Raw genomic sequence first — 15208 nt, 5'->3', positions numbered from 1 at the left:
CATTTGTATAACAATCTTTAGATAGCTAAACAAACCCTATCATGTGTGCTAAACATGCAAGGGAGGAGACCTGCACAAATGAAAATAAGTAAAATTAGATGGATAGAATTCAAAAAAACAAATCATGATTATGTAGAGTATAAATGACAAATATGCCACAAATACCTCGTATATGCCGTAAGGACCTCTTTGTAAACGATGTTCATCGTATACGTACCACTTTGCTTTGAGCACTTCTTTTTTTTTTTGTCATTAGACGGGACAGTGAGGACCCTGATGTTCGCTCTGGCGGTGGCTCTAGATAGCGCGACGTATAACTGACCGTGAGAGAACACCGACTCGGGCAGGTAAATGCTGACATTGGGGATGGTCTGCCCCTGTGCCTTGTTGACTGTCATGGTGAAGCTGAGCTTGACAGGAAACTGCTTCCTCTTGAACTGGAATGGGAACATCTCATCATCAGAGGGACATAAGGGGATCCGAGGCAGAAAAAACCCTCTTTCCAGCATGTTGCCCCTGCACAATCTCTGCATCGATGACATTTCTCTGGAACCCCCGGACCACCAACCTCGTCCCATTGCAAAGTCCGTTCGCGGGGTCAATGTTCCTAAGTAATATGATAGGGCAGTTCATCTTTAGCTTCAGAACATGTAGATGCAGCTCATTCGGTGTCAGCGAGTTAAGAAACTCAGGGGGTAGTAGTTATGGGGATCGTCTTCTGCACGATCAAAGCTATGGTACACAACCTCGTCACCTCGGAAGCGACCAATCATCTTCATATTAATATTATCCACACAATCATTCCGTGTGGACAAGATAGCTCTCGAGGTGATGTAGTTTGGATCCGACATATTATCATCCAGCATTGGAAAAATGTTATCTATAAGTTTATCTAGGTCAGTGTCCTCCCCTGTATACGGCACGCATATCTCATCAGGAGGACGCACGTCTCCATCACCATTGGCCTCCTTGGTGCCACCACCGATGCACAGTAGGTATTCCGCAAACCACGGGTCACTCTATGCCCTCATGTTGCGTACCAGCTTTAGGTGACGCATGCAATCCCAAAGGTACGACCTACGCAGCGACGCATCGATTATCTGAGCCCTTGACCCCTTTCGGATAACAGGGAGGACCTGCCTGAAATCTCCACCGAACACAACCGTCTTCCCACAGAATAGCAGTTCTGGTCGGCTCATTATATCACGCATGCTGTTGTCCAAAGCCTCCACTGCCTGTCTCTTTGTCATGGAAGCCTCATCCCAAATAATGAGACAAGCCGTCCGCAGAAGCTTGGCAATCCCACTCTGTTTTGTGAAGCTACAGAACGCACCATCGTCAATACTCAGCGGTATCTTGAAGCGCGAGTGCGCAGTTCTTCCTCCAGGCATTATGGAAGCTGCAACACCGGACGTAGCTATTGCCACAGCAATCTTATTCTGCCCGCGTATTGTTGCGAGCAATGCCTTGTACAGAAAAGTCTTCCCGGTGCCTCCAGGTCCATCCACAAAGAACACGCCGCCCTCGTCGCTATCAACAGCAGATAGAATCTCATCGTAGGCGGCCCTCTGCTCGGTGTTGAGGGAGTCCGACAGAGTTACGTCCTCAACGCTGAGCTCGATGGTGGACTCCTCGAAGATCTCCCTGGGCACACTGTTGGCCGTGTCATGTGACTCATCGATCTCGGGAAGAGGGAATGACCTTATGTCCTTCCCCATTGACTGTAGCATATTCCTGATATCTATCAAAACCATCTGTTCTACAGCAACTGTGCATGAGTTATTGCAGCAATAGTCCTCCGACATTGGCTCCAGGTGCTTGTGCCAGAGTCCTCGCACGTCGCTGGGCTCACAGAATACCAGTATTGTTGCAAAGAGCCTTCGGGGCGATGGTGGCATCTGGAACAACTCGGCTTCCGTAAGGCACTCGTCCAGTGTGTTGTCTGCTTCGATCAGGCCCCTTCTCTCTGCAGCTTCACGAACGGTCAGTAGGATCTCGCCGTCAACCATCCTTAGTTCATCGTAGGAGGTGGCACCAGACAAGTGGTTTAGGAGAACCCGGAGATAGTAGCGTTCCTCTTGAAACGAAACCATGTGCATATTTGGGAGATGAAGTTGTAGCTGCATCCCAAGTGGCGAGTTCTTACTCAATTCAAAACCGTATATCCTCCATAAGGCTTCCAGAGGGGTCACCCACCTCACGTCTCTATACTGCCTGATCTCATCGATGTTGCCGTTGATGTCTGCCTTGTCAGCCTCGGTCACAGTCACAGAGGCCCGGTCGTGGCCCTTGTATATGTACTTGAATAAGTATTTAACGGCCTTTATGCTCGAGCACGCCTCAACATTAATGTGGCAGTTGAACAGCCGCAGAAGGTAAGGGTTGTAAGGGATGACCCACCTGTAATCCAGCAGGTGTTTTCGAACCATCGCACAGCAGCCATCTTCACGTCTCCGATACACGGGTAGGAGTCCTTTCCTTGTAAGGTAGTCGCGTTGAAAGGACGCGGATAATGATTCTTGCATGACGAACGGTCCTTTGTGCACGGGCAATCACGGTTTAGCACACCGCAAGGGCCATGCATCATATGCTTTACGACCATCTTGTACAGCTCTGGATACTTATGCTTCTCCGGGAGCTCGGTTGAGATGAGACAATCATACTGCTCGGGACACGTGAGCTTGTACCGCCCCAGCATGATGAGCAGGAAGTGGGCGTGCGGTAGGCCCCTCTTCTGGAACTCCACCACATAGACATATGCCTTCACCTTGCCAAGAATGTCCTTTTCAAGCAACTGTTTTTTTAGTTCCTCTAGCTTCGCCCTGAAAACATGCACAACGAGATCCGGACGATCCTGGGGTATTTGGCCAGGATAGAGTTCACACGTGATCTCATCCCAGTTTGGGTTGCATGTCATTGTGAGGAAGACGTCCGGCTTCCCGTACTTCCACACTAAAGCCATAGCATCCATGTACCGACGCCTCTTGTCTCGAGGTCCTCCAATAAATGACGTAGCCAGCACAATCCGTTTTCCAATAGCGTTCGCTCTTCTCTCACCGCCATGCAAGCTGTCCACCAAGCCTTGGTACAGGTCCACCCTTAACTCCTTCTAATGAGCCCATATGTAGTCCAATCGTGAACTCTCGATCTTGATGTATGTGTCGACCGTGAATTGCTGAAAAAGACACTTGCCAAACAACATTGAGTTGAATATCCCTGGTCAAATCTGGAATTTGTAGCAGTAGTAATCACGCACGGACACGCATAGCCTGCCACTAGAATCTGAACAGAGCATATGATGTTAGAAGCTAGTGTTGTACATAAGAGAGTATAGTGCCAAGAATTGACCGTGCAAACACCATCTGTTGAGAACACTAACCTGGGTCTTCATCATTATTACCACGAGCTTTACGAGCCGCTCGAGCCGCGTTCACCTCATCGATGGACACAGCAACCTTTGGGATGTCGGTATGCCAGTCGAGTTCACCTCTAGGGAAGAAGAGAGGGTATGACAGTGCATCGTAGCATCCATGATACGACCTAATGCCATATACTTCCCTGTTCTTCCCTTGCAGGATAACGCTATTCTCAAACTGCCTTCAGCGTTCGCTCCCCTCGACCCAAACAGCGGCCACCTCTGAAGTGGCCGGCACGTTATAAGTTCTCTGGTCCAACCTATGGTCAAGGTTCGGTGTCACACGATGGTCATCAAGGTCCTGAACCTGTCCCATACTCCGGAGTTGTTTAGAGTACGGGTTGCCACGCAGTATGCCAACCAGCTTTCTGATGACATCCATGTCTTGCTGGTACTACTCTTCGCGGCAGCGGCGATACCGAAGCTCTAGACTGGGATCATCATCGTAGAAGTAAAGCTCCAGGTGCTTGGGTTCCGAACCATCTCTACCGAACGACCGTATGTTATGGTACATTTGGCCGTGGGCACGAAACGTGTAGATACCATGTTTTTTCATATCAGTGGTCTCACTGTCAAGATGACAGTAAAGTGAGGTGAATGAGAAATGACCATTAAAAAACCTAATGTTGTCACGAAAGTGCCTAGCGTCAACATCTACACTCGACCAAAGCCTCATGAGCTCGGGTGGTGTATCTATGGTGGATAATTTAATTTTTCCATTACGGCAGCAGAACCCATTTGTCTCATGCTCAAACTTCTTTGCATTGCAATATTGGCAGTTTTCAACAGGCTTTAGCATGTGCGTGGCTGGGGGTATATTGCTGTACACGTGGTCGTACGTATCAGGTACGCTAGAGATAGAGGAAGAGTCGTCGTCAGCTTGATCGAATTCGACATCCTCGTTGATATCCCTGTCTGAAGATATTTTTAGCATCATAGTTAGATAAGGCTATACAAGATATGGACACAAGACGAAAAATATCAAAAGTACCTTGACCACCGAACATGTAGCCCTCCTCATCTTCGGAGTCCTCCTCGAATATGACGCCATCATCATCACCTGTCACGGTAATATAAATTTTTATGAGGGTCTGAATTTCATTTGAAATATAAAATGAATACAGTCAAGGAAACTACCGTCGTCGTTAACTGGTGGCCGTGTTGGAGGCGTGGCAGCGTTGTTAGTATCAGGGGTTGCAGGGGTATCTTCTGTCAATACAACACGAGTACTGTACTTAAGGATCTATATTTTGTATTGGAATTTGGTGAAAGCTGAATGCAAGTACGAACATTACCGTTGTTAATGAGGATTGATTGTGTTGGAGGTTCTGAACCATTGATGTCTTCTGCGCATACAGTTGGACTTTCTTGTGTCAAGTCAGACCGTTTCTTTGTTGGCGTTTTTGCAAAGTGCTCATTACGACGGGTTAACAATGCTTGCCTTTCTCCAGGTGTTACGCGTTGTATACGTGATCTTTGACTGGCAGCCATATTGGGAATCTCCACGTCCGGCATCTGAATACAAGCTGACTGGATGTAAATAGGGGTACCTGTGACCGCAGGAATCGACCAATCACGTGTGACTTTGGATCCATGTGGACCGGATGCATCCACAGTGAGTGGCACAACCTCAGGGACATACATTGGGTTCTGCATGGCAATGGAATCTTGGCTTAGAGTGTTGCGGTGCAAATCTTTCAATGCTTTTTCGTGATCTCTCTTTGCTTGCTTGTCTTCGGGCGTCACATTTGCATAATGCACCCTCTGATGCGTGGGCATTATTTCAATTTTTTCTGGGGTGTTGCGACGTAATGCGTATCTAGCCTTATCACGATCACGTCTTGCTTGTCTCTGCTCTGGTGTCATATTTGCATAACATGCCCTATACCTTGCACGGCTTGCTTCAATTTGCTCTGTTGTTAGTTCTTGTCTATGAGCAATTTCACAAGTACGCCGTGATTGCCTCGCATTAGAAGCACTCTTATTTCCTGGGACGAAATCACATGCCATTATAATAAATAGCTGAGCGCCCGTGCATTAATTGAATTCGAAAGTATGCATGATGTAGAACTTAGGTCAAGTGTATTTAAAGAAATATTTTTAATATATATATATATATGGCAAGAGATGTCTACGTAGGACGGCAAGGACAACAAGGGTCCAGCCTATAGAAGTATAACAGTCCATGCCAACAGAGGAACGAACAAGAAATAATAGCAGGACATTCAAGGTTTATACAGGATAACTCAAGGGACCATGTACGAACTTTAAGTATGCATGATGTAGAACTTAGGTCAAGTGTATTTAAAGAAATATTTTTAATATATATATATGGCAAGAGATGTCTACGTAGGCCGGCAAGGCTAACAAGGGTCCAGCCTATAGAAGTATAACAGTCCACGCCAACAAAGGAACGAACAAGAAATAATAGCAGGACATTCAAGGTTTATACAGGATAACTCAAGGGACCATGTACGAATATTTTAAGTAGTGGAGATGTAAGAACCTAGATGTTGGCATGTGTCAAAACAAGTAAGAATATGAGTATTTGTTGAGCATGTGTTTCAAAGTTCTATCATTACAAGGCCCCACTTTTATATTTTGAATGTGAATATGCAAATATAGAAGCGGATAACCGTTCAATGTACCTAGAGACCCACTTGGAGTCTGAGTCAATTCCATTATGTTGTCTAGGCCATGAATATCACCAGATGGTGTAGTAAAGTCACCCGCACCATGTTCAACAAAACTTTAGACAACTTTACATGACTTCGCATTGAAATTTAAATACAAACCTGCATGAGCTAGGGATTCCCAATAACTACTCTCGCCAGAAGGCATATTTTCCTTGTTGCATGCGGTGGGTTGCTCAAAAAATGTTGACTTTGTCGTACCACTTATCGGCATACATGACTCCGTAACAACATTGGGGATGCCTACAAACATAATGAACCAAAATTTGATGCACTAATTTGTTAAATCAAGTAGATATTATGCTTGCAAGTAATTTGTATGGGCACAACACCTCTTGCATTTGGAGTGCAACCTAGTTCGGGAAGCGCGGATTGCCCTGATCCCATTTGATCGTTCTGAAAAGTCACTGATTGATGCTTATCGACATCTACAAATGCGGCTTCAGCTTTCTTTCGCCGATATGCTTCACGATGCTTCTTTAGTATTTCATCTTTTTTCTGCACATACCGGTCTCTATCTCTTTGCCTCTTACGTTCTCTTGCATCTACGAGTGGTGGTTGTGTATCGGATGTCATAGATCCACCAACATTGCTATTGTTGTCACCAGCTAAAAGGGTACAACATGTAGTTAGTTATGGAGTATGAGACGGGATCTTTTCAAAGTAGTTGATCAACATTACATGTGTTTGGGGTGTTGGTTAGGTCCTTGAATGGCGAACGACCACCGCCTCGTTTCGAAGACGCCATAGATCCACCAACATTGTTATTGTTGTCACCAGCTAAAAAGGTACAACATGTAGTTAGTTATGGAGTATGAGACGGGATCTCTTCAAAGTAGTTGATCAACATTACCTGTGTTTGGGGTGTTGGTTAGGTCCTTGAATGGCGAACGACCACCGCCTCGTTTCGAAGACGCCATAGATCCACCAACATTGCTATTGTTGTCACCAGCTAAAAAGGTACAACATGTAGTTGATCAACATGTAGTTAGTTATGGAGTATGAGACGGGATCTTTTCAAAGTAGTTGATCAACATTACCTGTGTTTGGGGTGTTGGTTAGGTCCTTGAATGGCGAACGACCACCGCCTCGTTTCAAAGACGCCATCTGCTATAAAGACAACAAAGGACCAATATACTGCCAAGTGGAAAAGGGGAAACCATTGAACACCTAAGATGCTAGAATAAACAAAAGAGAGCATCGACAGGAGATGCCTGTGATTTATTTGTGTTTGCTGCTAATTTCTAAACAATGGTAAAAATTGTATGCTTATTTTCCTTATAAACTTGTAGCTCTGTTTATAGCTAGTAGCATCAAAGCTGTATTTAGAAACCAGTAGAGACGCATTCAACTCATGCTGCAAATAGACTTATAGTAACTCATGTTAATCACATACACAAAACAGTAATGAAGGTTGAAAGTATAATTTTTACCCTAAATAAGATAGTTTAGACTGATATAGAAAAAAATCAAATTTGCAGATCTGACAGCAGGTACAGGTTTTCTATGTTTACATGAATCAAGTAAATCACACTACTAATTACCTATACTTGCCATCATTCATCAAGAACATCATAATAATAGGAATGTGAAAACTGAAACGGCCGTCTATGAAATGTCATCAAAACAATAATCTTGCTATTGGTGTCTAAGTTATATGTCCTGATGGTTTCAAATACATGCAAATCACACAATTATAGAAAATTTCTAAATAACTAAATCAATCATCCAAGTGACTGGCTAATTTCAAAAGAGTTTATATTTCAGCAATAAATCAACAAAAAAGAAGATAGCAAAACAGACCAATTGCCCAAACAATTTAAGTAAATCCGAACTGTCACTCGGTCACAATTATAGAAAATTACCTTTTCTGGTATGATGCTCGATATCCCCTTTTTTCTAAAATTGAAACATCTTACTATTGTCTGGTCTGTATTATGTTAGAAAATAAGGAATCAGCAGTAGCAGACAGATTGAACGCATGAGCATATTCTTAATTTTCGATGCTCAAATCAAAAGAAATATGTAACACTGTCTTTATAAGTTCTCTGGCCTTCCAATTGCTACCAGACAGCAAGCATATGGAAGTTTGGAGAAAACGCCAACTTCACAGACACTCACAACTGAATACCTACAAGGGCTTACATACCAAAAGTTTGCAGATTAAGGAATGAAAAACACTTTCTTTCTGGAGCATCAGAGGTGAAAAATCACCCACTTTTCTATATAGACTCAAAAGAGAACAACAATGTATCTGTTCTTTCTTCTTGAAAACCCAAAAGAGAACAAAGCATGTGGAAACAAATGAACTAAAGAGTTTGTATATTAGCCATCCAACTATCCGGATACCCAGGCATTGTAATACCACTAATATTGTCGAAACAGTGATTCTACATCACAAAGAGAAAGATGAAACTGCGCTAAAAATAAAGGTTTCTTGCAGGACATACAAAGTAGATCACCATCTCCATAACAATCAGAAAGTTACATCTTTGTTGGTTATTGCTAAGACAGCCCTTCTCCTTGCACACTTCCAATATTTTAGAAGGAATCTAAAAAGGCAGAAAGTAAGCTTTGAGGCATAAACGAAATGAAGCACCGGATCAGGCAAATAGACATACAAACACCAGATGAACCTTCTGTCTAACAAGCTCGATGTGCATCAATGCTCAGTTACGCAGTTGTAGCTATGAGAGAAAATGGCTATCCGGTTCCATTCATTTATATAGGAATACACACAATTAATGAACCAGGACACTAAGTTAAAGAACCAAGTTACACAACTTTGGAAAATGGCAAATCCCCATGTTCTTGGAGGTGGACCGTTTCTTGGATGTTTGGAACTCCTCTGACTCATCCCAGTTCTTAGCCAGGGAAGGGAGCGCAACCGCCCCTTCCACGACGTCTCGCCGACAACCGGGGACAGTAAAGATAGAGATAGAGAAGAGATAGAGATAATCACATACAATTTTCAAGGACAGTATAATTTGCATGTAACAAGGGAAAAATGTACGCACCTTGGGTACACAAAGTTTTCCTTATCCCCATCACAAAGATACTCCTGCAACATCTGAGGATGGTACTCTAAATTCTAAAGAGTTAAATCAAGAATTAATAAACATATTACCATAATCATCTCAACAGAATTAAATAACAGTACCTCTCTGTATATGGCGGGTCCCTAAGTTGCTGCTGCCGGAGGTGGTTGAGAAGATGCAGGCGTTGGCCAAGGGTCCCGTGGTCCCTGTCATTGCATCCGCAGCAGAGAAAACCAAGCGTGGTGGGGGCTCGCGAGCAGGCGGCACCGGCGAGGGGCGGTGAGGCGGCGGTGCCGGGGAAGAGCGACCAGACGGCGGCGTTGTGGAGATCCGTCGTCGCCGTCTCAGAGGCGGTCGTCCGTGGCGGCGGTGGGGTGAGGAGGCGACGGCGGGTGAAGAAGAAGGTGGATGCGGGGTGGGGGCGGGGTGAGGAGGCGGAGCGACGGGGCGCGGCAGGGTGAGGAGGCAGAGCGACGGGACAACGACGCGGGACCGGGGCAGACGAGCGAGCCGGCGGAGTGGTGGCGGCGGGCTGGGGGGTTGGAGGGCGAGCGTGGGGAAGCGGGGAGGAGGGGGGTAAGCGGAAAAGAATCAGCGGACGGATCAGGAGCGGAAGAAAAAATGGGCGGACGGATCGGGAGCGGAAGAAAAATTAAGGTGTGAGGAAGGATTCTTACGTGTTTTTTAAGTAGGAGAGATATTTGAGAGTAGCAGGTCCAGAGGATTCCACCGCTGCCACCGTGGTGATCTGGAATGCGCCGCAAAGGGGCCACGCCTAGCCAACGCGGATATTTGAGAGTAGTTTTTCAGTCGAAATCAGAAAAACTCTATTAAACAGTAGCTTTCAGTTTTTAACTCTTTAAGTGGAATAAGTGGGAGTAATTCTCAGTAGCTTTAGTTTTTAGCTCTTTAAGTGGAATCAGTGGGAGTGATTCTTTAAAATGAATTAGAAGCTGGAGAGCTAAAAAAACAGTTTCCCCTGATTCACTTTTCGTACAGAATCACTTCTTCTATATATTTTATTTTAGAGAATCACTGAAAAATCACTTTCAGTCATAGAATCACTTCCTTCGGAGAATCACTCCCCGAAAAGAAATTGAATCAGAAAGAACTCTACCAAACAGGATCTTACTCTTCTTTATATTGTTTCTTGCTACTAATGAATGTGTTGTTGAGATTTATTTTTAGTATTGTTGTGTTCAGATTATGAAAACAGTCAGGACACTAAATTTAACTTGTTCAGACTATAGAAAGAGACGAAATATTTCGATTGATTATTTTCGGACGGAAAATCAAACGGTACGAGTGGTATTTGAAACTCTAGCTAGCATAATTTTAAGTAGATCTTGACAGTGACGTCGGTATGATCTAACTCATGCACTGTTATAAGCTCACTTTCTCCGTTCATGCAAAACTTGGAGACGTCCATTGCAAAACAGAATTTCTTATATAACAACCGGTCAACTACTACTGCAAACAGATAGAACGCTCACGCGCGACAACGACACCCAAAGATAAACAAGGCAGCGTTCTGCATTTCAGAAAACGATGGACTCGGACTACGACTCCTTGGAAATCTTTCCTTGGAAAATTCTTCCTGCTCTACAAGATCCAAACGAACTGACGCGATGCCGGATCCGGATCAACATCGGATGGCGTCTCGCATGGCGGGTGATTAGCTATACTGTTATAAGGAGTTCATCCATTGGTGGTCGTGGCTACTGACCAACGAGTCCATGAATTGGACCTTCCAAGAAAACAACCTAGCTTTGTTTTTTTTAAGGAAAAAAAAGGAGAAAACTAAGAACCTATCGGTCGTCGATGGTGAAGAGAATCTTTCGGTCTATCAATAATGCAGGCTGTAGCTGTATACTCTTCTAGTTGCTTTAGCTTGTGCGCTTGACCAATTGGTCTTTCACTTTCTGGATTGCACTCTGGATTAGTATCTAAAATACGAGATTCTGGTCCACGTATGCATCAGGTGAACAGTGAGCATTACCAAGAGAGCAAGCAACCCGAGGTGTCAATCTACCTATTATATTACTCCATCCATTCAAAAACAGCATGTTTATTTCTTTTAAGCTCAATCTTCAAAGTTAAATTTTTAACAATATATCACTTATAACAATATAAATTTTTAACAATATATCACTTATATCACGCGTCATGCGATCAGCCGCCAATGTGGACTCGAGGATCAGCCGCCAACGCATCACTCGATTGCCGGTCTAGGCGGGCGCTGAAGCAAGGCGGTCGTCGCCGTCATCCGGGCGACCGGAACGCTGTCGGCTGTCGCATCTCTCCCACCCAGGGCTCCTCATCGGGCGGTCGCCGTCCCCTGCGCCCTCGCCAGCGCACGAGTCGAGGAGGAAGGCGAGCAGTAGGAGGGGCTCCGCCAGGACCCGGGAAGGAGGCGGACAAGCAAGTAAACCCTATGTCTGGGAGTGGTGGTGGGCAGGCAGCGTCGGCGATCACGCCCGGCGGACCAGGCGCCGACACCAAGCAGCCAGGCATGACAGCCAAAGGGAATCTCTGGGAGCTCCTCGTGGCACGCCGCGCCTGATCCGCATCCCGGTCTCAGCTTCGATCGCCGGGACGAGATCCCCTCCTTTTGCTCGCTCCTCCCCCTCCCCATCGCCCGCCTACCTCCTCGAGCTGCAGGTCAGTTGGTTCTCTCCGTGGTCGCTCCTCATGCTTGCTCACCATGTGTTCGACTAAATAACTCTGAGGTGTGTGCACATGTGTGGGTGCTTTTTGGTCCGATTGGAGTGGAGATGGTGGGTTGATGTTCTAATTCAGTAGTAAGCTACTGCCAGTTGTGTGGATTTTTGGAGTGCTGTTTGCAAGGTCATGGCTAAAACTTGTAGCTTCCCGTTAAAAAAAAAGAGCTAAAAGCTCTTCAAAACTCGAGCAAAATTTATGCAAGCTTACCTTACACGAGCAGTAGGAATTTTAGCAGACGAGGAAGTATTTTGTGCTTCGGAGCTACCCGTATAAGCTTTACAATACTATACCGAATTACTGAAATTGTATTGCCTTTTGTCAAATCTTATACTCTTTTACCGAATTTGTAGTCTTAAAAATTTAGATGCCTACCCTATGAAAAAATCCTAGGTCCGCCTGTTGGAGGATTAACTCCTGTCGCAGAGATCCTGAGGGACCCTTTTTAGATATTTGGCCGGGGGGATGATCCTGAATATGTTCGTCGGAGAAATAAATGGGAATGAATGCAATGGCCGGCGGGGTGGAGTGACCTAGTGCGGAATGAAGTAAATGCACCGGCGTTTAGACAGGTTCGGGCCGCACGGGGGCGTAACACCCTACTCCTGTATGGATACTATAAATACCTTGAGGAAGTCCCTCAAGGATGTTGCTAGTTACAAGAAGGTTTTTCTATCTTAGAGCCTGGGGCTCCTTGTTCTTCGGTTTGCTCTCTGCTCTTCTTTGGTTCTCTCCTCTATCGTCTGTGTTCTTTCGATGTGTTCTCCGATTGTCTTCCTTTGTGTCCCCTCGATCCTGTGCTGCCAGCTGCTCTAAATACCCGCTGGTGGTAACGTGCCCCGCACGGGAGGGCACGAGTTCCAAGGCACCATAAATGGGAAGGGCGTCATCATCACCTCTGGGCGAAGTGACCGGAGGTGAAAAATGCGTCCCACGCCCAGTCATCCGTCACCATAAATGCTCTGGCAACTGGCGCCGTGAAGAGGGCCCACCGGGCAGCCACAGAGCGACCCGGCGTGCCCACCCTGTCTTGTTCTCCTGCCACAGCAGCGCGGCAGATGGAACGCCTCGGCCCTTACGACGTTATCCCGAGATGGGCCGGATGGCACTGGATGGAACCCATGCATTTAATGACCCCATGCCCTTCTGTCAGAAATGTGGCAGGAACTGACACTGGGCGTAGCAGGAGCAGTTGGAGGTGACAGGCCACACGCGCTCTTAAATGCGACCTCAGGCCTCTGACTGGCCGACACCTCATCAGCGGACCCTGTCGGGGCCACTGTCAGGGGGCTTTTTGAATCGTCGGGGAACCGAGTGCTCGGGAGTACTGTTCAACTCCCCGAGCACTCTCTCCCGGGAATACCCTTCTTGGTCCTCGGGGAACCGAGTGCTCGGGGGTATTGCTCACCTCCCCGAGCACTCTCTCCCGGGCACACTTGTACGGATCCTCGGGGGACCGAGTGCTCGGGGGCCGCCGCACGCAGCCCCGAGCACTCTCTCCCGGAACTTCCTTCAGTGGGTCCTCGGGATACCTGGGCGCCCAGGGGGCCACCGCTCGCGGCCCCGGCCACACTTCTCCCGGTACTTAGCCTTCCTAGTCATCGGGGAACTCGGGTACTCGGGGGTCACCGTACACCTCCCCGAGCACTTTCTTCCCGGCACTTAGAATTCGCAGATCATCGGAGAACTTGGGTACTCGGGGACCACTGACTGTAGCCCCGAGCGCCCTCTCCCGGGACTCAATCTTTTTTACCTCGCGGGGGAAACTCCGCGGGATGGCGTCACATGGCGGATTGCTGACCACTGACCCGGCCTCGGAATTCAGGGACCCCCGGTTCCTGATTCACCGACACCGCCACTGTATATATATAGAGAGAGAGAGTAAGAAATCATTTTCAATTGTATGTAAAACAAAATATATAATTTATATACTATATATTTTTATAATTTGATTAAATTTTAGTCAATTAATTTGAAACTAAAAGTCAAAGGTTCACAAAAAATCGGATGTTCTGACTCGATCGGAACATCTGATCCAACCATCGAAACTTCCGATGTTGGATTTTAGATCAAGATCGAGAACCGTATGGTTAAGAAAATCAAATTTTCCAACCCTCATCGAACCTTCCGACGAAAACATCAAAACATCCGATGTTAAAATAAATTCCATCCCGAGAACCCCATGTTTTCAAATTCTGGACTATACAACCACATCAAAACATCCGATGTAGATGTCTGAAATTTCGACTTCATCGAGAAAACTTTGACTCGGTGCCTGTGTTGTGAACTTTGTGTCGCTCTCTAAGCTGAATATAGATCCTTTTTAGCACTAAGTTCATAACCAAAGTATTACGTTATACTTCTCTTAATAGTATGGTAGTACTATACTCAATTTCAAAGATAAAAGGGTACTTTTAAAAATTAAAACCATTCACCGTCTAATTTCTTCAATTTTTGGAGACCATCAATGTCATGGTGCTTTTATCAATGGGACTTTTACCTATTCAAATACTCATTGAATATATTAGTCATTTAATCGCTTTTCGTCAATTATCAAAACTCACATAGGGTGCCTAAATGAACTTTTAATATTTACTTCTTTTCAATCTTGCAAAATTTATGCAATTGCTATATAAAAATACTAATATCTTTTGTTAGTCGGATTGCCTTCATGCGGGTTTTCATCAGCTCAGGTGATGATGATAGCACCATACTCATAGCAGCCGGTGTCCACAACTACTTTCTCCTTACCACCAAAGCTGTGGTCGACAAGGCGGCACATAAGTATAAGTTGAATACACTTTTAAGTATTTAAGGGTGTTGTTGCCTGGCGTGTATAACCAAAATTTTCCAGGTTGTCTGGTCGACTCTGATAACACCTCCATTACTTTTATGGGATCCAAGTGATACATGTTCCTATCATCCTTCAAAGGTACTCACACTATTTTAGTTATAATATGTCACATTTTTCTATTCTATGTGTTATATAAGCCTCATATTAAATACGGAACTCTTTTTTTTAAATTAGGCACAACATAAGAGAGGAGCCAGTGGTGCATGACCGCCTCAAATTAGTTCCTACTAGAAACCAACCAAATTAGTTCCTGCATTGTCCATGAATAATTTAGAAGATTTTTTCTTATACATGATTTGTATCATTACCGTTGATTGTAATGATCTTTAGTTTTATAATACATTTATGATTTTATTGTTCCTTATATCCTTGCGAAAGATGCACCGTTTTCGCCGTGATTTGGGCAAGCAGGTTGAGAAATCTACGTTATGGCATGATGGCAGTTTCAAATATATTATCATTTTAAATAGGAATGTAATATTGAAAG

The 15208-nt window shown here is 45.2% G+C and overlaps 1 protein-coding gene across 1 annotated transcript; it reads right to left on the bottom strand.

The window, feature by feature from the left end:
• Positions 1-6461: 6461 nt before the first annotated feature.
• LOC133902001 (uncharacterized) lies at positions 6462-9485 on the bottom strand. Its single transcript, XM_062343568.1, has 8 exons — positions 9269-9485; positions 9126-9178; positions 7974-8038; positions 7149-7215; positions 6962-7060; positions 6790-6888; positions 6617-6716; positions 6462-6504 (listed from the first exon to the last, which is right to left on the bottom strand). Exons 2-8 carry the CDS (start codon positions 9154-9156, stop codon positions 6462-6464), a joined length of 504 nt encoding a protein of 167 aa, XP_062199552.1. The 5' UTR covers positions 9157-9178; positions 9269-9485.
• Positions 9486-15208: the final 5723 nt, after the last annotated feature.

This window comes from Phragmites australis, chromosome 2, assembly GCF_958298935.1.
Source record: "Phragmites australis chromosome 2, lpPhrAust1.1, whole genome shotgun sequence".
Lineage (NCBI taxonomy): Eukaryota > Viridiplantae > Streptophyta > Magnoliopsida > Poales > Poaceae > Phragmites > Phragmites australis.
The sequence above is the reverse complement of the archived record's forward strand: the minus strand, read 5'-3'. Positions and strand labels throughout refer to the sequence as shown.